This window comes from Hemitrygon akajei, chromosome 9 (assembly GCF_048418815.1).
Source record: "Hemitrygon akajei chromosome 9, sHemAka1.3, whole genome shotgun sequence".
In the NCBI taxonomy this organism is placed as follows: domain Eukaryota; kingdom Metazoa; phylum Chordata; class Chondrichthyes; order Myliobatiformes; family Dasyatidae; genus Hemitrygon; species Hemitrygon akajei.
The window spans coordinates 137,083,102-137,102,840 of NC_133132.1; the positions used below are offsets into that span (position 1 = coordinate 137,083,102).

Below are 19,739 nucleotides of genomic sequence, written 5' to 3' on the forward strand. Positions count from 1 at the left end.
CGATGGTGACGGGGGTTGTGGTGGTACAGGTTTACTACACTGTACAGCACAAAGTAATACAAAATACAGTATCAAACTTTCTTCCACTTTCAAATACTAATCAACTTCTTTCAGCCCTTTCTTTTTCAGTTTTGCTTTGGATGTACATCCCCATAGCTTCACAATGCTTTAATATCACAGCTGACCAAATTACCTATCACATAATGACAATAAAAACATTAAAACTATGTGTGGTGAACTGCTCTAAGGAATCAACTCCCTTTTGAGTCATACAAGTACATAATTTCTATTAACACAGGGCAAAAGTATTTTTAATGCCAAGTACAAACTTCAAAAATTAACTTTTTAATAAATCTCTCAATACTGGTTTGGTTGTGTGTGTAAATTCTTCCCAAGCAAACAGAAAGCCTTGTACTGTGCAGTATATTGTAATTCATTACATTGATTTCAGCAGCTGCACATTGGTATATATCAACTTCCAGAATACATAGCAAATAGACCTGAAACAATTTATCATGAATTAAATTCTACTCAGGAATACCTCTTCTTCTTTGGTTGTCCATCGAAATCTGATGACGATGCTCACTCCTTTAACTGTGAGATCTTTGATGACTATACATTCCTATCCTGGACCCACAAGCTCTACTGCAGGTGGAACATGTATATGTGATAGTGGTGGTAGTGATGGCAATCATGGCTGCATTTCTCCTGGCTCTCTTCTGTCTTCTAGTTGTTCTCTCCATCTCCAGAATACGAACCCCATCTCTACACAGCTGTTGCCAAGTGACACAGTCAACAGCAACATCCTCCAGGTCCTCAGGTCTGATCTTGCACCTCCTTAAAACATTCTTCATCTGATCCTTATAGCACTTCTTCAGCCCTCCAGCTGAGCGTCGACCATGATGTAGTTGGCCATATAACACTCTGCAGTGTAGTCGACATGGGGGCATCCTTATCATGTGCCCCAGCCACTGCAGCTGATGCTGGGTGATCATGGCCTCAATTCTTCTGCAGTTGGTCTTTACAAGTATTTCAGTGTGAGGCACCCGCTCATGCCAGGTAATTCCCAAGATGCGCTGAAGGCAGCTTATGTGGAAGCGCTCCAAGGACTTGATGTGACGGTTGTAGGTTACCCAAGCTTCACAGCCATAAAGGAGGGTGGTGACACAGACCGCTTGGTATACGGTGACCTTTGTGGAGGGACGAAAGCTCCTGTTCTGAAAGACTCTACGCCGAAGTCTCCCAAAGGCAGCTGATGCCTGTTTAATGCGGCTCTGGATGTCGTTGTCAATGCCGCTATCCTCAGAGAGAACGCTCCCCAGATATTTGAAAGATGGCACTACTGACAGCTTTTCATCACCAACAGTGAAGGCAGGTAGGGTGGGTGGGACACTGGTACTCCATTGGCAAACCACTTCTGTCTTGGTGGTATTGACAGTCAGCCCCATCCTGCTGTACGCTCTCACCGCCACAGTAAGGACAGTCTGGAGATCCTCTGGAGTATGGGCCACAACAGCACAGTTGTCTGCATACTGCAGCTCCAGGACCCGCTCTCTGCAGAGTTTGGTGCCTCCTGATGTCAAAGAGGTTGCCATCTAATCTGATGTCCACTGCCACACCGCTGCTGTCTTCAATCTCATTGGAATACCCCACACTTATCACCACAACCAATTTCTGCACTCTCAGAAATCAGTTTTGATTGGAAATATATTCAAAGATGTGTTCTGACATTTTAAGAAATACAGCATTTCATTAGCCTTTTTAAACATTTCATGGCAAATTCAGGTTAGTAACATTTCAATTTATAAAACATGCATTTGTTAATATTGCTGCAGAGTCTTGCATTCTTTTTATATGTTACATGTAACATATAAACAACCTCAAAAGATGAGAAAATCTGCAGATACTGGAAATCCAAGCAACATATTCAAAGTGCTAGAGAAGCTCATCTATGTAAAAGAGTGCAAGTCAACATTTTGAGCCAAGACCCTTCATCAGTCCTGTTTACTATTTTCCACAGATGCCGCCTGGGCCTGTTGAGTCCCTCCAGCATTGTGTATTGCAACCTCACAGAAAGATCCTCTGCCAAAGATCCTTTGGCAGAACCAGTAATATTCATTACCACACAGAGCAAGGCAAAAGCAGCATTAAAACAATTTAAATTGCAAAGAATATAGAGAATATTTCAGTGTGCCCATTTAAAGAGACTGATATCAAAGTATACTGATATTTTCTATAAAATTTATTTTAAGAGATTTCTGTTATGCTTTGATATAGGAGCAGAGTTAGGCTATTCCACCCATCAAGTCTGCTCCACTATTCAATCATGGCTGACTTGTTATCCCTCTCAATTCTCCTGTCTTCTCCTTTGACACCCTGATTAATCAAGAACCTATCAGCCTCTGCTTTAACTATACTCAATAACTTGGCCTGCACAGCTGTCAAGAGAGATTCTTCCCTCATCTCTGTTCTAAAGGCACATCTCCCTATTCAGTGCCCTGGTCCTTGGCTCCCCCACTATAGGAAACATCATTTCCACATCCACTCAGTCTGGGCTTTTCAATGTTGTGAACACACACAAAATGCAAGAGGAACTGGCCCTTCAGTCTCAGCCCAAAACATCGAACGCACTCATTTTCCATAGATGCTGCCTGGCCTGTTGAGTTCCTCTGGCATTTTGTGTGTGTTGCCTGGATTTCCAGCATCTGCAGATTTTTTTGTTTGTCTTTCAATGGCGTATAGGTTTCAATGAGATTGCCCCTAATTCTTCTAAAGTCCAGCAAATAAAGGCTCAAAGCCATTAAACACTCCTCATATGTTAACTCTTTCATTCTTGGAATATTTCTCATGATCCTCCTCTGGATCCTCTCCAATGCCAGCACATCTTTTCTTAGATAAGGGGCCCAAAACAGCTCACAATACTCCAAGTAAGCTCTGACCAATGCCTTATATTCTAGTCATCTCAAAATGAATGCTAACATTGCATTTGCCTTCCTTAACATTGATTACACCTACGAGTTAACCTTTAGGGAACCCTGCATGTCCCACTGCATCTACAAATTTTGAATTTTCTCCCCATCTGGAAAATACTCCACACCTTTATTCCTTCTACCAAAGTTCAAGACCATCCACTTCCCTACACCATACTCCATCTGCCACTTCTTTGCCCATTCTCCCAATCCGCTTAAGTCCTTCTACAGTCACCCTGCTAACTCAGCACTACCTAAACCTTCACCCATCTTCGTATCATCTGCAAACTGGGCCAGAAAGTCATTAATTCCATCATCCAAATTATTGACATGAAAAAAAAGGAGTGACATTTGCAATTTTCCAGTCTTCCAGAACCAGTCCAGATCTGATTCTTAAAAGATCAATGCCTCCACAATCACTTCAAGATTGCTTGATGAAGTGTCTTAAAAGATAGAATGTTATCTTGCCTGGAAATAATCTATAGGCAACAGCATCTATGAGAAAACAGGTAATATGTAAAGTGTGTTAGACTTGGGGAAGGTTAAAGATATGGGAAAAAAGGAAAAGGAAAAGGTATCACAGGATTGTAAGCCAGTTGGATTTGAATGCCAGTGTTAAAGTGCAAGGTGAGGGTGGGTGGTAAAGGGGTAAATAAGGGTTCAAGTCAGTCAGGGGAAGCTGTATTACAAGTAGAAGTATTAAACCACAGCAAGGGTTAAGTCTGGAATGCACTGCAGATTAAACTGCAGTGCATTGGCTCACTGCACAAGAGGGACAGGCAATTATAACATTCAATAGAGCTGGATAATCTCTCAAAAGAATTTGCAGGGCAAATGAATGGGACAAGTTAAATTGCTTTTGCAGAGAGCAGCTGCTGGCCCAACTACCAGCAACATCCTTCCATGATGAACACAGGATAATTGAGATAAAAGTGCTGGGATCATTAATTACCTAGACAATTTGATTTCAGTGTGATAGTCTGAAAAGGTAAAGTGCCTCTATAAAGAGTCATTACATTTTCATACTCTTTCAACAATTTTAAACTGTTCTACATGAACTTCTACAACTGCTACTCAAAAACAACTACCGTAGATTTCGCACTACAGAGCGCACCTGATTAAAAGCCGCTGGCTCTAATTTTAGAAATAAAATCAATTTTGTACTTGTACAAGCCGCACCGGATTTTCGGCCACACCGGATTTTCGGCCGCAGGTGTCCCACATTGTAATATGAGATATTTACACAGAAAGATATTACACGTGAGGATTTTTTAACTTTTAATTAAATCCATATGGTAACATAAACAAATACATATTGCAAATGCTTTTTTTCGAACCGTGCCTGTAACGCGGCTACTTTTAAATATACGTTGCGTATACTTTTTTACTGAACAACATTCCAATATCTCCTAACGACTGGTAAAAAATATATATACTGCAGCCTACCAGGAAAAGTTATTGATCGCCTTTAACTTAAAAGCAGCGTTTTGGCTCCGCCGCTCACCCCCCGCCTTCCCGTTTATCTCAAACCGGTATCCCACAAGATGCGGCGAAACCGGGTGTGACGTCATAGCATCCCGCGATGTAGTACAGAAAACAAATATAGTTAAAACACTTCTAACTTTAACTAACAAATGAATTACTAAGCGAAAATATTATAAACTAAATAACTGCCATAAAGGCAGCACAATGCTTTTCTTCGAGTGTTTTCCATGTTGATGAGGGTGAGTACAAATGACTGATTTACAATAATTTAATTGTGAAAGTGCGCTTGATTTATCGTACAATTTCATTGGACCTCTGTGAACTACTCATCAATTTTATTGGTCTACTGTTACGAGGCAAAATGTTTTTGGCGGCATGAAAAAAAATCATGCATTAGCCGCACCGTAGTAAAGGCCGCAGTGTTCAAAGCTGTTCAAAATGTGGGGAAAAAGTAGCGGCTTATAATCCGACATCTACGGTACGTGTTTTGCTGAGAATGATCAGAGGTCAGGTGAATCTAGTATTTCAGCACGGTTCAGCTGTTCTGAGCCGAAGTAACAACCTGATACCATTTCTTAACTGTGTGTAATCACATTTAATTATTTAAGGGGATCTGGTAACCAGAGAAGGGTGGAGGAGATGAACCATTTAAGCAATGAAGACTACAAGATAGGGCAGATTATACCTAGACTCCCTTTAATGAGACAACGAAACTGATACCCTGCAAAAGCAAACATCTTTGCAACACACAACTTATATCACATAGGCCTTCCAGGATTTCGCCCTTTTAAAAACACACCCACCATAAACAATTTCAATACAAAGACTGAACTATAATGGAGATCCTATTTGATCCTTTTAACATATTTAATTTCTTTCTGAATATATTTAAGTTCATGTAATGTATTTTCTCCATTACATTCTTGTGGCAAAGAATCTCATACGTTCAGCACACTTCAGGTGAAAACAATTTCTTCCAATCCCAGCTCTAGATGTATCTAGAGGCCATGACGCCTAATTCTGTCCACTCCTGCTGTCGGGAACACCTTCCTTTGTAGTCTGCCTTGTCCTATTACTTAATGGATTTCCACAAGATTGCCTCTCATTCATGAATATGGTGAACATAAAACTAACACATCCAATCTCTCATACACCAGCATTTCTGTTCCAGGAAACAGCCCAACCGCTACTCCACTGAATTTCTAGCAAAATCCCTCCCCAGACAGGACCAGATCTGCACCCAAAACTCACCAAGGCCATGTATATTGTTCCTATACAAAAGCAGTCTTTCAATGAAGGTGATATATGATTTGCCTTTTTAAATTGCTTATTGCTTAAACACTTGCTTTGAGTCGATGGGGTACTGTTACCCAGGTCCCACTGCATCTTCCCTTTACCCAAACTATCACCACCCACATAATGTTTTCCTATCACTGTTTATAATTTGACATGAAACATGAACTTATCCTTCTCTAGCAATCAACTGACTATCAAAATCAGGTTCTGCTAACTTAGTTCCACTTAGCCATTTAGGATGACGAAGTTACCGCACAAAATAAGTTTCTGATAAAATTTATAGTGAAAAGACACGATGCTTGATATGGAAATGAGCTAGATAAGCAGGACAGGACCTTGGGAAATAAAACTGAAGAAAACTAAATCTATCAGAAAGACCACAGAAATATTTAAGATATAACAGAAAGTTTAGAGAAAACTTCTAATCCTGTAAGCAAGTTAAATTGTCATACTTGAATACATGCAAATTAGCTGCATGGGTTCTACCTTCTCTAAAGCATTGGACAAGAAGTGATTCTTGACAGTTTAAAAGTAGCTTTAATCATCACCATGAACTAAAAGGATTGTGGTTTAGTGATTGTCACTGGACAACGGGGGCAAAAACGTCCCCAATGTCACCCTCACCCTGATGGCCAGCTTCGTGTGTGGCTGCATCAGGTTGTGTGTGGATCCCAGGTACGTGGGCACCAAGTACCACTATGTGTCCAGGTTCTACCTGTCACCCTGGCTACGAAGGATGGGTCTGGCCCCTTTACCGCGCAACACCCTTGTCAGCTAGCCGTTGCCACCGTATCTGTCCTTCATAGAGAAGTTCTTTCAAGTCAACGCCTTTGACCACAGGGCCATCAGGCAGTGGTCAGCACGTAAGGTCCTGCAGGCACTGCAGGAGAAAGACGTGATAGACACAGGGGGGTAGTTCCCTGAGCAGATCGTCCAGTTCATCTGGCAAAATGCCTTATCGCCAGACCTCACCAACAGGCACCAAGACCTCACCTGGCTGGCGGTGAGAGGGGCCCTCCCAGTCCGATCCCTCCTGTACGCCCAGAACGTTGTCTCCACAGCCCTCTGCCCACAGGAGGACTGCAGTGAGAAGTCGGTGACCCACCTCTTTGCACACTGTGGGTTCACCGAGAAGGTGTGGAGGAGGCCGAGGTTCATCCCCAGCAGCTGCATAACAGAGGACTCTCTGATCTACGGGCTGTTCCCGGGGACACACACGGAGACCAACATCCGGTGCTGCTGGCAGATCATCAACTCGGTGAAAGAAGCTCTTTGGTCGGTCCAAAACTTGGTCTACCAGCACATGGAGATGTCCGTGGGGGAATGCTGCCGACTGGCACATTCTTGGCTGCAGGAGTATGTACTGAGGGACACACTCAAACTTGGTGCAGCCACCGCAAGGGCCCAATGGGGAAGAACCACAGTCTAGGGTGTATACTCCTAAACAAGTGTATGTAAATATGGAATAACAGAGTGCCACGTGGGTGGCAAAAGTATGGGAATGTAAAGACTGTAATGGAAACATCTGTAAAGGACTAAGAGTCATTGAATGGTTTATTGTACATTATTCAAAAATAAAATTAAGTATATTTTGTTTAATTTTAAAAAATGAGCAATTGCTACTCAAGGAACCCCATTATAATGGGATTCCTTGAATGCCTGAGTTGTATTCTTCATCAAAAAAGACATTTGCATTTTTGCACCTAATATTAAAAAGGTAAAAATATTGTAGGACCTATAATTTGATTTAATGGCAGCCATCTGAAAAGTATGTGGATTTAGTATGACAATACTAGAAGTCAAAAATTTTCGGGAGGGATTCAGCGCATCAAGTAACATCTGAGAGATAAAAGGAATTGTCATCAGGTCTGCTGGGAACTTTTTGGCAGCTTCACAGTTTAACGTTTACTGGATAGAGTACTTAGGGTGATACTGAAGCTGCCAAGAAGTTCCCAGCAGAAATGAAGAAAATAATTACAGAAGGTGGTTATTCGTATAAGCAAGTGTTCAACTGTGACAAAACTGCAACTTATTGGAAAAAATTGCCGAGCACCCCAACCTTCAACAACTCAGCCTAATACACCATCATCAGTGTGCTCGCTGTCTTCCCAATTCCGGTAAGTGAAACTACACTGTACATACATTATTTCTACTTTATATAGATTTATCATATCATTCCTGCTTTTACTATATGTTACTGCTATTTTAGGTTATGTGTGTTATTTGGCATGGTTTTGTAGGTTATTTTTTGGGTCTGGAAACACTCTCAAATTTTTCCCCATATTAATAAATGGTAATTGCTTATTCACTTTACGACATTCCGGCTTATGAACCGTTTCATAGGAACACTCTACCTTCAGATAGCAGGGGAAACCTGTACCACAATGCACGTCACTAATTTACGTCATCTCACCTTTCCTGTTCTGGTTTGTACAGCTGCATCATGGCGGCAGCCATCTTTGGCGGACAGTATTCATATCGCAAAGTTTACAAAGATCTGTTTCAAATCCTGTAGATAGCTTACTAAGTTTTTATTGAAAAAATATTGATTCACTGTGTTGAATTCAAAAGAAGCGAAGGGCGTGAAGCGCAAAAGAACTGCAAATTTGTTTAAAGTTGAATGGCTTAACAAAATAGTAGAAACTGCTACACCGAAAACATCACAGTAGATACAAGTTCGCTGTTGACTTTTATAAAGTCTTTGTGTTCATTTAGAAGAAAGGTTTCTTGAAGATGAGGTATAAGAATGGTCAGCTTTTAATTTCTCCGCAATTGCAGATTGTGACTTCATATTTGGCGATGAACAATGGCCTTACATCTAAAATAGCATGATCTTATAGCTGAAAATACTGTAATAGTTAGACAGTTTAATAATTTCAAATTTTCCAAGCAAGAAAAAATTAAATCCAAACTGATTTCAAACTTTGCTCAAATGGTGGCATTTGTACTTCAAAATGAACAGTTTTGCAACCTTGCACAGTTGATGGACATCGGGGGAACCTTTCTTGCGTCTAGTGTGGACTGTGAGCGAGGTTTTAGCTAAATGAATCAACTCAAAAACAAGTTAAGAAACCATTTAGGTGAATGTCATTTGGATATGTTAATAAGAATCAAAAGCTATCAATTGGATGGAAGTTCTATTAGTCTAGATAGAGTTTACAAAGAATGGGTAAATGCCAAAGACAGGAGAGAGAAAAAAATAACTAAGTGACTTAAATATGTATATTACTTTGTTGTTATTCTGTGCAGTTTTAGGTCACATGTTTTGTAAACCTACATAAACTGTGCCAATTTGCACAACATAAGACTTTTGCACACACTGACTACTAAAAATTAGCCGAACATGTACTTACTTTAGAAATTACCTAGAGTTACCCATAGCTTTCTATTTTTCTAAGCTCCATGTACCTATCCAAGAGTCTCTTAAAAGACCCTATCGTATCTGCCTCCACCACCATCACTGGCAGCCGATTCCATGCACTCACCACTCTCTGTGTAAAAAAAAACTTACCCCTGACATCTCCTCAGTACCTACTTCCAAGCACCTAAGAATTGTGCCCTCTTGTGATAGCCATTTCAGCCCTGGGAAAAAGTCTCTGACTATCCACATGATCAATACCTCTCATCATTTTATACACCTCTATCAGGTCACCTCTCATCCTCCTTTGCTCCAAGGAAAGAAGGCCGGGTTCACTCAACCTATTCTCATAAGGCATGCTCCCCAATTCAGGCAACATGGCTTTCTCTTTGTGGAGGACCCAGTAGTGAGTCAAAAATTTAACACTTCCCTCACAAATAACAATGACTAATATTGAACAAAACAGCTAAAAAACTTGAACTTCACCACCCAATACCCATTTTCCACTCAAATCTTTGTTGTTCAATCTCCTCTGTTGACTGTCACAGAAATTCAAGGCATAAGAGTTTTGCTACAACTACTGTTGTGAATAATAACAAGGACTGAAGCAGCCACCAACTTATATTACAGCTCCGGGGTATTAGACATGGAAATAATTAATTACAAGCTCATCAATTCTCACTTCATTGTCCAGAGTCCTCAGGATCAAAGGTGACTTACATCCACACTGGTTTTGCGGCAAGTTTTGTCCACCTGGACAAGCCGGCGAGCACTGTGAGGGTCATGTTTTTTGACTTCTCCAGTGCATTCAACACCATCCGCCCTGCTCTGCTGGGTGAGAAGCTGACAGTGATGCAGGTGGATGCTTCCCTGGTGTCATGGATTATTGATTACCTGACTGGCAGACCTCAGTACATGCGCTTGCAACACTGTGTGTCAGACAGAGTGGTCAGCAGCACTGGGGCTCCACAGCGGACTGTCCTGTCTCCCTTTCTCTTCCTGATGAAGGGTCTCGGCCTGAAACATTGGCTACTCTTTTCTCACGTATGCTGCCTGACCTGCTGAGTTCTTCCAGTGTGTGTACATATCCCTTTCTCTTCGCCATCTACACCTCGGACTTCAACTACTGCACAGAGTCTTGCCATCTTCAGAAGTTTTCTGGTGACTCTGCCATAGTTGGATGCATCAGTAAGGAAGACGAGGCGGAGTACAGGGCTACAGTGGGAAACTTTGTCACATGGTGTGAGCAGAGTCATCTGCAGCTTAATGTGAAAAAGACTAAGGAGCTGGTGGTGGACCTGAGGAGGGCTAAGACACCGGTGACCCCTGTTTCCATCCAAGGGGTCAGTGTGGACATGGTGGAGGATTACAAATACCTGGGGATACAAACTGACAATAAACTGGACTGGTCAAAGAACACTGAGGCTGTCTACAAGAAGGGTCAGAGCCATCTCTACTTCCTGAGGAGACTGAGGTCCTTTAACATCTGCCGGACGATGCTGAGGATGTTCAACGAGTCTGTGGTGGCCACTGCTATCATGTTTGCTGTTGTGTGCTGGGGCAGCAGGCTGAGGGTAGCAGACACCAACAGAATCAACAAACTCATTCGTAAGGCCAGTGATGTTGTGGGGGTGGAACTGGACTCTCTGAAAAGAGGATGCTGTCCAAGTTGCATGCCATCTTGGACAATGTCTCCCATCCACTCCATAATGTACTGGTTAGGCACATTACGTTCAGAGTAGAGTACGTTCAGCCAGAGACTCATTCCACCGAGATGCAACACTGAGCATCATAGGAAGTCATTCCTGCCTGTGGCCATCAAACTTTACAACTCCTCCCTCGAAGTGTCAGACACCCTGACTTATCCTGGACTTATTTCCACTTGGCATAATTTACATATTATTATTTAATTATTTATGGTTTTATATTGCTATATTTCTACACTATTCTTGGTTGGTGTGACTGTAACGAAACCCAATTTCCCTCTGGATCAATAAAGTATGTCTGTCTGTCAGGCAATGAAATACAATGTAAATGGCAGTAAATGAGCACGTGCCAATGAGTTGAAAGAGAGAAAGCTAGATTAGACAAGACAGTATTCAGAGATCAGAAGATCTACATTAGCACCATGGTAGAGGCCAAAACTTACTTCATGCGATTCAGAGTCAAGACTATGTGGACATGAACTACAGGACTGGGTATCATACATACATACATTTCTGTGGTGTTCCAACGTCAACTAGAAATATGTAAATACGGACAGGTTGGTTGGGTATGAGCAAAAGAGGCATTTTTAAAAACAGTAAGGCCAACACCTACGAGAAAAATTTAGCTACAGAAAATAGTGGCAGGAGATGACAATAAATAACTTATTTATATATTTTTATTATGTTATGAGCGATGAACAGACCTGATGGAAATGGGGTGCAGAGTTAACCATTCCCCCCCCCCCCCCCCAAGAACAATGAACTATTGCTGTTGCTATGCTGCTAATGAGAAAGAGAGATGACACCCAGGCAAGAACATCCGCTACAGATGAGAGGGGGAGAGAGACTGTTGATTTATTGTACTTTGACTCTTCCTGGATTATTTACCTTTCACTACAAGGACTTTACTTTGCTCGTTAACATTCCTCAGGAGACAGCAGGAGTGGCCTGATTTGATGGACACAGTCATTCAGAGTTGATGGATAGCTGAGACCCAGTTAGTAGGGATAAAAGACAGGTCTGGAGAGACACCCTTCAGACACACCAGTGGACACTGACTGAGTGTTGGGAACCCACAGAAAGGTGGGGGCTTCGGAGACCGAACCAGGAGATCGGTCAGTAAAGCTCACAGTGTTACAGCAGGGCCGGTGGGGATTTGTGTGTGTGTCCACTCATGCCAGAGTGACGAGTCCACCACAGAAGAATGGTCTAGCTGAAGACCAGAGGGGTCATAACTGAATGGCCACAATGATACGACGGGTTAAGAAAGCCACAGGTTTGCCTGCTGCAGCTGCCTAATCTCTCACTCTCTCCCCAACGATTACAACACAACAACCATAACTACCTCAGCATGTATGAACTGAACTGAACTTTATACTTTTCTATGACAATTCATTTACCCCTAGACATCGATAGAGCTTGTTTATTATTGTTCCTCCACATAGGTTTATTATTGCTAACTTGTTTTACATGTATATTTGCATTTTTGATACTGTATTGCGTAGTTTACTAATAAACACCTTTAGTTTTGGTACTACCAGACTCCAACGGATACTTCTATCTTTGCTGGTCTGACACACAGTTACGGGGTACTTAACAATTACAATAAGTTTTAAGGCATGTCGCACCCTGACCAACACACCACAGCAAATTCCTAATACATGTAGATGTATATGGCGAATAAAGTTGATCATTGATCCCTTTTAATACGATAATCACCAAGCAGGTTTCCTTCTTTCAACTTATGAAATTTCAAGAATGGAATATAACTCAACAACCCTATGCATGTAATCAGCAGTAGAGAGAGCAAATTCAGTCAACTGGTAACTCAGCAGACAGAATGCCTCCTACTGCAGATATCAGCACCAAGTGTTTGAGGAGCCACAAATGCAACAATTACTAACATTTGTATCTATATATTCTGCCGCTGAAACAACAGTTCACTCAAGAGTGTTTGTCAATACATATCCTAAAGACAAAATAAAAATTCAGCGAATTCAAAACAGAATTTCAATTACTTTTTGTTTTTGGAAACAGAAGAGACTGCAGATGCTGGAAACTAGCATAATTTAAAAAATGGGAAAAGCCAGGTCCTGGCTAGTCTTTACCCAAAACATCAACCATCTCCTCCACAGATGCTACATAATCTGAGTTCTTCCAGCAGTTTAATTTTTCCTGCAATTATTTTTCTTTAGAAAGATTTTACAAACACATTTCAAGACACTCAACTACACTTGGTCTGCTAGTTAGGGCCACTGTAGAACTGATACTGAAGTCTTATTGTTTTGATTGGAGGTGCAAATCATGCAGTCCAATGTTTTATTACCCAAAACTCAACCAATTTTTAAACTATTTTTTTTTGCCAGTTTTACACACACACACACACACACACACAGTCTTCAATTTAAAACTCACATTAACTATTAAGGAACATATTAAAAATACAGTTATGCCAACTGGTGCGATATTTTATAATAACTAGATGTAATTATTTACAAATACACCTTTGAATTCATCAAAATATACTGTATGAACCTTTAACAAAAGCACCCATGTGAGACAACTGATTTTTGCTGGGAGATGAGAGGTTTTGTTTAAATTTATTCACAGGAAATGAACTTCACAGACAAGACCACACAATTTATTGCACAATGTCTGATTGATCCCTTTGCCCAATGCAGAAAATAGTAAAATGTCAAGAGTCTAGAATCTCACATTGGCCTAAACACATTTCCTTCCCAAACAAATGAACTAGTGACCCTTTACAGCAACCACATTTTAATAACACAAGATCTTTGCAGCACTACTGTTGGGAGTAGAAAAGGATTACCAACACTACCTAGTAATAATAATTCACATATACATTGCAAAATTAGGTTTGAATACACTCATTTGACGTAAAAATCATTATGGTCTTTTAAAAGTTCTGATTAATTCTGAAATTAGTACAATTTAGACTGCTACACAAAATGGTTCCAGGGACAAGTAAACATTTTAAATCCATGAACAATGGAAAGGGCTGCCTGCTATTATTAAACCGCGTTGGCATTGTTATGGAAATATAACAACCTACACAAGCAGTTCCAATTTCGTAATAAGATTGCTTGATTTGTCTTGAACTATCACAGAACAAGAATACCAGTTTAAATAAAAATCACCTCTTCATGCTGCATTATATTTCCAAGTTAAAATGCTAAAATTAATTAAATGAAGACAAGAAACCAAAAAAATTCAGCATGTATTTCTGTGAACATCAAGATCTCACAGTAAACTTTCAAATATAAATTGCGTCAATGAATAGAGGTGGAAAATGGTAAACAGGTGTAGGCTGCGTCTGTGACAAAATTAGTTGGAAATTCACTTCAGGGTCAAATAGAAAATTGACTCTATGATCAGTCATGTATAGACTATGCCTGTGACCAAATAAAAAGATGGACTTATTGAGACTGGAGTAGAGTACAATTGGGTGGGAGGACGCAATAACGTGGCTTGGGAGTGGTTAAAGACAACCCTTCACTTTTCCCGTGTTGCTGAAAACTGCTGAGTTTGACGATTTATACTTTGTGTCATTAGTTAATCTCATGTCACAATCCACAAGACAATATGCAAGAAAAGTAGTTGTAAGGTAAAGAGCAGGTAAAGCAAAAAAAAATCAAGGAACAATGCAGGCTAGAAAATTGTTTTCCATAGTCCATTAAGGGTTCAGATATCTTGGTCTCATTGTTTTCAGAGTGAAGACAGTCAGGAACTAATCTTACAGAGAATTCAATGAGTAACTTTCTAGAGAAGAAAGACCAGGGACCTAATTTGCATAAAACCTAGCGGCAAAGACGGCTATCTTCTACTTTCAAGGAAAAAAAGACGCAAGGAGTAGGAGAAAACGTTAGACGAGTATGGGATGCACCGGGTGTAGAGTACGAACGCCCACAAGAAATTAAGCAACAAACTGCTGGAGAAACTCAGCGGGTCAGGTGTTATCCGTATATGGAAACAGACGACGTTTCGGGTCGAGATCCTTCAGCTGCACTGCAAATCTAGAGCCTGTTCGGACGACTAGTTTCCTTCGTAGATGCTGCCTAACCTGCTTAATGCCCGCGGGTTTGTTTTTACAGGACCTTCAGCTAAAGTTTTGGACCAAGCACCCTTATCAAGACGGAAAAGGGTAGGGCAATGGGAGTGCGGGTATGATAAGGCGGAGGAGGGTGTGTGTGGAGGAGGGAGGTGATTGGGGAAACGTGCCAGGTGGATGCGGTCGGTGATGATGTGGTCAGGAATGTTATAGGACAGGGAAGGGAGAAGGGGGAGGTGTGAGGTGCGGAAGTGGGGAGGAAGAAAGAGAGTGGCAGCGGGTGTGATCGGGAATGATGTGGGGGAGTTGTGGATAAGGGTGGAGGAAGGAGGCGATTAGGATGGGGAGATGCTGGTGGAAAGGGGGTTGTGCGTTGTGTTGGAGGCGGAGGATGGGGATGTGGAAGGGGAGAATGGGGAGGCGTTGTGTGGGGTGACGGTGAGGAGGGAGGCCCCTCTCCGGTAGACACCGATCCCTGCCGCCGGTGAGCAGCATTCTACCGGCTACTAACGTGATGTGAGCTGGCTAGGTCCCGGCAGCGCGCCTTTACCTTGTATTTGTCGAAGCCGGCCAGCTGCTCCTCCGTGACATACTCGTAGGAAAACATGACTAGCAGCGAGTACAGCTTCAGAAGGCCCCACACTCGAGCAGTTGGTGTGCCCGCATTGATATCCGAGGCAACAATGAGCGGAGCAGCGGTCAGGAGTGGCGCCAACCTCAAATCCGGGCCATCCACACACAGCACCATCTACAGGGCACGGCGCCTCTCCTAGGGTGAGGCAGAGCATCTTCAAACTTACGCATACACCTCACTTTCAACTTTAACACCTTTCTGCAGGAATGCAGATTTAATTTCTAAATTGTAATCAGTCAGTCTTGATCTTAGCAACCCGATTTCCTGGTAGTATATTTATTTTAAATCAATCATTTTCTGTAAAAAGAGGCATGATTACAAGTTCAAAGTAAATTTATTATCAAAGTACACGCATGTCACCATATACGACTCCGGGCATATACAGTAAATCTAAGAAACACAATAGATCAATAAAAGACTGTACCCAACAGGACACACAACCAATGTGCAAAAGACAACACAATGCAAATACAAATGAGAAAAATTAATAAATAAATTATAAATATTGAGACCATGACATGAAGAGTCCTTGAAAGTGAGTTCATAGGTTGTAGAAACAGATAAGGGACGAGTGAAGTTATCCCTTCTGGTTTAAGAGGCTCTAAGTTAAGGCTCCTGTACCTTATTCCTGATGGCAGCAACAAGAGAGCATGACCTGGGTGATGGGATTCTCCAATGATGTATGCTGCTTTCCTGCGACAGCACTCCATGTAGAGGTGCTCAATGGTGGGGAGGGCTTTACCCATGATAGACTGGGCCTTATTCATTATCTTTTTGTAGGATTTTCTGTTCAAGGGCATTGGTGTTTCTATACCAGGCCACGATACAGGCAGTCCATATACTGTCCTCCACACAGTAATAGAGATTTGTCAAAGTTTTAGATGTCATGCCAAATCTTCACAAACATCTGAGGAAGTAGAGGCAGTGCCGTGCTTTCTTCATAATTGCATTTTATGCTTGGCCCAGGACAGATCCTGCAAAATGGTAACACCAAGGAATTTATCGTTGCTGATCCTCTCCACCTCCAATTGTCGATGAGGTCTGGCTAATGGACCTCCAGTTTCCTCCTCCTGGAGACTCATATCCTTGGTCTTGCTGGCATTTAGTGAGAGGTTGTTGTTGCGGCACAACTCCGCCAGATTTTTAATTTCCCTCCTAAATAGTGATTTGTCACATCCTTTGATTCAACCTATGACAGCGGTGTCATCAGCAAACTTGAATATGGCATTGGAGCTGTGCTTAGCCTCACAGTAATACATATAAAGCGAATAGAGCAGGGGGCTAAGCACACAGTTTTGTGGTGCTCCACAGCTAATGGAGATAGTGGAGGGGATGTTGTTGCCAATCCGTACTGACTGGAGCCTGCAAGTGAGGAAATTGAGGATCCAATTGCACAAGGAAGTATTGAGGTATGGTCTTGGAAGTTTATTGATTCAACAAGGACATGCTCTGTTAGGCAAATTTTACAATGTAAGGAGATCCTCAAAACTTTTCAGCCAACAAAATAGTTTCAATGGATGGTTGCTGTTGCAATATGGTAAATAAGCAACTAAGTATGAAATTTATTTATTGTGTTAATAGACCTTGAATTTCATCAGAGAACTATTCTTGTAGTGAAATACCAGTATTATGTATATTTTACCAGTTATATTAAAAATGGTGGTTATATATTGTCCTTGGCCTGTTCCAAATCTGTTTAAGAGGGCTCAAGGAAGTACTTTTTCCAGCTCCTTGGCAGTGATTCCCATTTCTTCTTCCAAACGCTATCCTATTGAGATACATTGTTCCATTAAATTTTGTCATGGGAAGTCCGGTATAACATGATCTCAACCAGCTTGGTGCTCACCAACTGCTCAGAGATGTGTGGAGAAGTAATAAGTTCATAGGTTCAGCGTCCATTTAGAAATCTAATGGCAGACAGGAAAAGCTGTTCCTGAATCACTGAGTGTGTGCCTGCAGGCTTCTGTGACCTCTTCCTGATGGTAACACTGTAAAAAGTGCATGCCCTGGGTAGTGGGGGTCCTTAATGATGGATGCTGCCTTCCTAGGGCACTGGTCCTTGAAGATGTCTTGGAAACTACAGAGGCTGGTACCCATGATGTAACTGACTAGTTTCTGCAACTTATTTTGATCTTATGCTGTAGACACCCCCCCCCCCCCCACACCCCATACCAGATGGTGATGCAGCCAGTCAAAATACTCTCCATGGTATATTTGCAAAAGTTTGTGTTTCAGTTGCCAAACCAAATCTTCTCAAACTGCTAATGAAATATTGCATGTGTCTTGCCTTATTTATAGCTCTATCAATACATTACGTACGGGTTAGGTCCTCAGAGATGTTGACACCCAGGAACTCAAATTGCTCTATCTTTCCACTTCTGATCCCAAGTTTTATAAGAAAATCAGCTGGTAGGTTATTCCAAGCATCTTGAAGAACTTACTCCAGTTCTTTTGCAGATATTGGCTGTCTTGCCTGCTTCTGTCTCTCCAGGCAATCCCAGACAGCCTTGATATTGAGATCAAGCCTCTCATCATTCCATCTGAAACCATATTTTTAAAAAACCTAGCCTACTTCAGACTTTGGTACAGTATTGTATTGTTAAAATCAGATACCAGAGTAAGCTTATCATTATTCTTATTCTTATGATTACTACTATCGCTGCTACTCTAAATTTAAAACTTTACCTAATAAAAGAACCATCTATAAGCCCGACTCTCTGATTCATCAAAAGACTGGTCACATCCCAGATTGACTGGAATTCATGCTGATTGAACCAGTTTGAAAAACAAAAATATTAACTGCAAACACTGGAAATACTCAGCAGGCCAGGCAGCACCTGGGGATGGAGAAAAACAGTCCTTTTCAGACCGATGAGATTTCACCAGAACCAGCTAGTATCACTTTAAATGGAAAGGTGCTGAAATCTAATCATTCATCCAATCTGCATTTGGTTTCTTCACCACAGAGGAAGTCACATAATGAGCAACGTGAAATGGGAAAAGAAATGAGTGTTGATAAACATGGAAGTTGAACCAGAGTATCATAGAATGAGAATATCTCCAGTGATGGGAGAGGAGTGTATTACAGTGGATGATCAGTTTCAAAGACAAAAAATGAAGAATGAGGTTATGTTCCATTTTGTCACTGGATAGCAATTTTGACTAACAACAAAGCTCTGGAAAGTCTCGTATAAGCTTCAAAATACTGAAAGGAGACAGCATGACGAAGATGGTATTTGGCGTGTTAGATAGGTCAAGGGGTACAGGTGTTGGAATGTCATGTTGAAGCCGTACAAATGGCTGGTGAGACCACTTGGAGTATTGAGTGCAGTTCCAGTTGTCCAGCTCAAAGAGGAATGGCATTCAGCTGGAAATGGTGAGAAAGATTCACAAGATTGCTACCAGGACTGGAGGGCTTGAGCCCTCCAGTGAGGCTGAATTCCTCCACTGAAGGGCAGGAATCTGAGCTATGAACTTATGGAGGTTTATAAAATCATGAGAGGCATAGATAAGGTGTAAGGTTAGTCTTTTCCCGCAGCATCAGGGAATCAAACACTACAGGGTATAGTTTTAAGGTGAGAGGGAAAGATCTAAAGAGAACCTCAGTCAAACTTCACACACAAAATGCTGATGGAACACAGCAGGCCAGGCAGCATCTATAGGGAGAAGCACTGTCGACGTTTCGGGCTGAGACCCTTCTTCAGGAATAACTGAAAGGAAAGATAGTAAGAGATTTGAAAGTAGGAGTGGGAGGGCAAAATGTGAAATGATAGGAGAAGACCGGAGGGGTTGGGGTGGAGCTGAGAGCCGGAAAGGTGACTGGGAAACTTGTTGACATAGAAGGTTGTGAATATATGGAACAAGCTGTCAGAAGAAGGAGGAAGGTGCTATTAAAATGTTAAAAAAGTTAGACAGGTATTTGGAGAGAAGAGGTTTATAGGGATTTGAGACAAATATAAGGAAGTGGGACTAGCTTGGATATACATCAGAATCAGAAACAGGTTTACTATCACTGGCATGTGACATGAAATTTGTTAACTTAGCAGCAGTTCAATGCAATACATAATCTAGCAGAGAGAAAACATAATAATAAATAAACAAGTAAATCAATTACATATATTGAATGATTTTTTTTAATGTGCAAAAACATAAATACCATATATTTAAAAAGAAGTGAGGTAGTGTCCAAAGCTTCAATGTCCATTTAGGAATTGAATGGCAG

The 19,739-nt window shown here is 41.4% G+C and overlaps 1 protein-coding gene across 2 annotated transcripts in view; it reads right to left on the reverse strand.

Annotated features, from left to right (window-relative positions):
• The window catches only part of selenoi (selenoprotein I), a 65,193-nt gene extending 49,547 nt beyond the window's left edge, over nt 1–15,646 (reverse strand). For both annotated transcript variants that reach the window (XM_073057045.1, XM_073057044.1), the window contains exon 1: nt 15,434–15,646. In XM_073057045.1, coding sequence (XP_072913146.1) covers nt 15,434–15,631 — 198 coding nt within the window. In that variant the 5' untranslated portion in view covers nt 15,632–15,646. The remainder of the gene's footprint in view (nt 1–15,433) is intronic.
• Between the last annotated feature and the right edge of the window lie 4,093 nt (nt 15,647–19,739).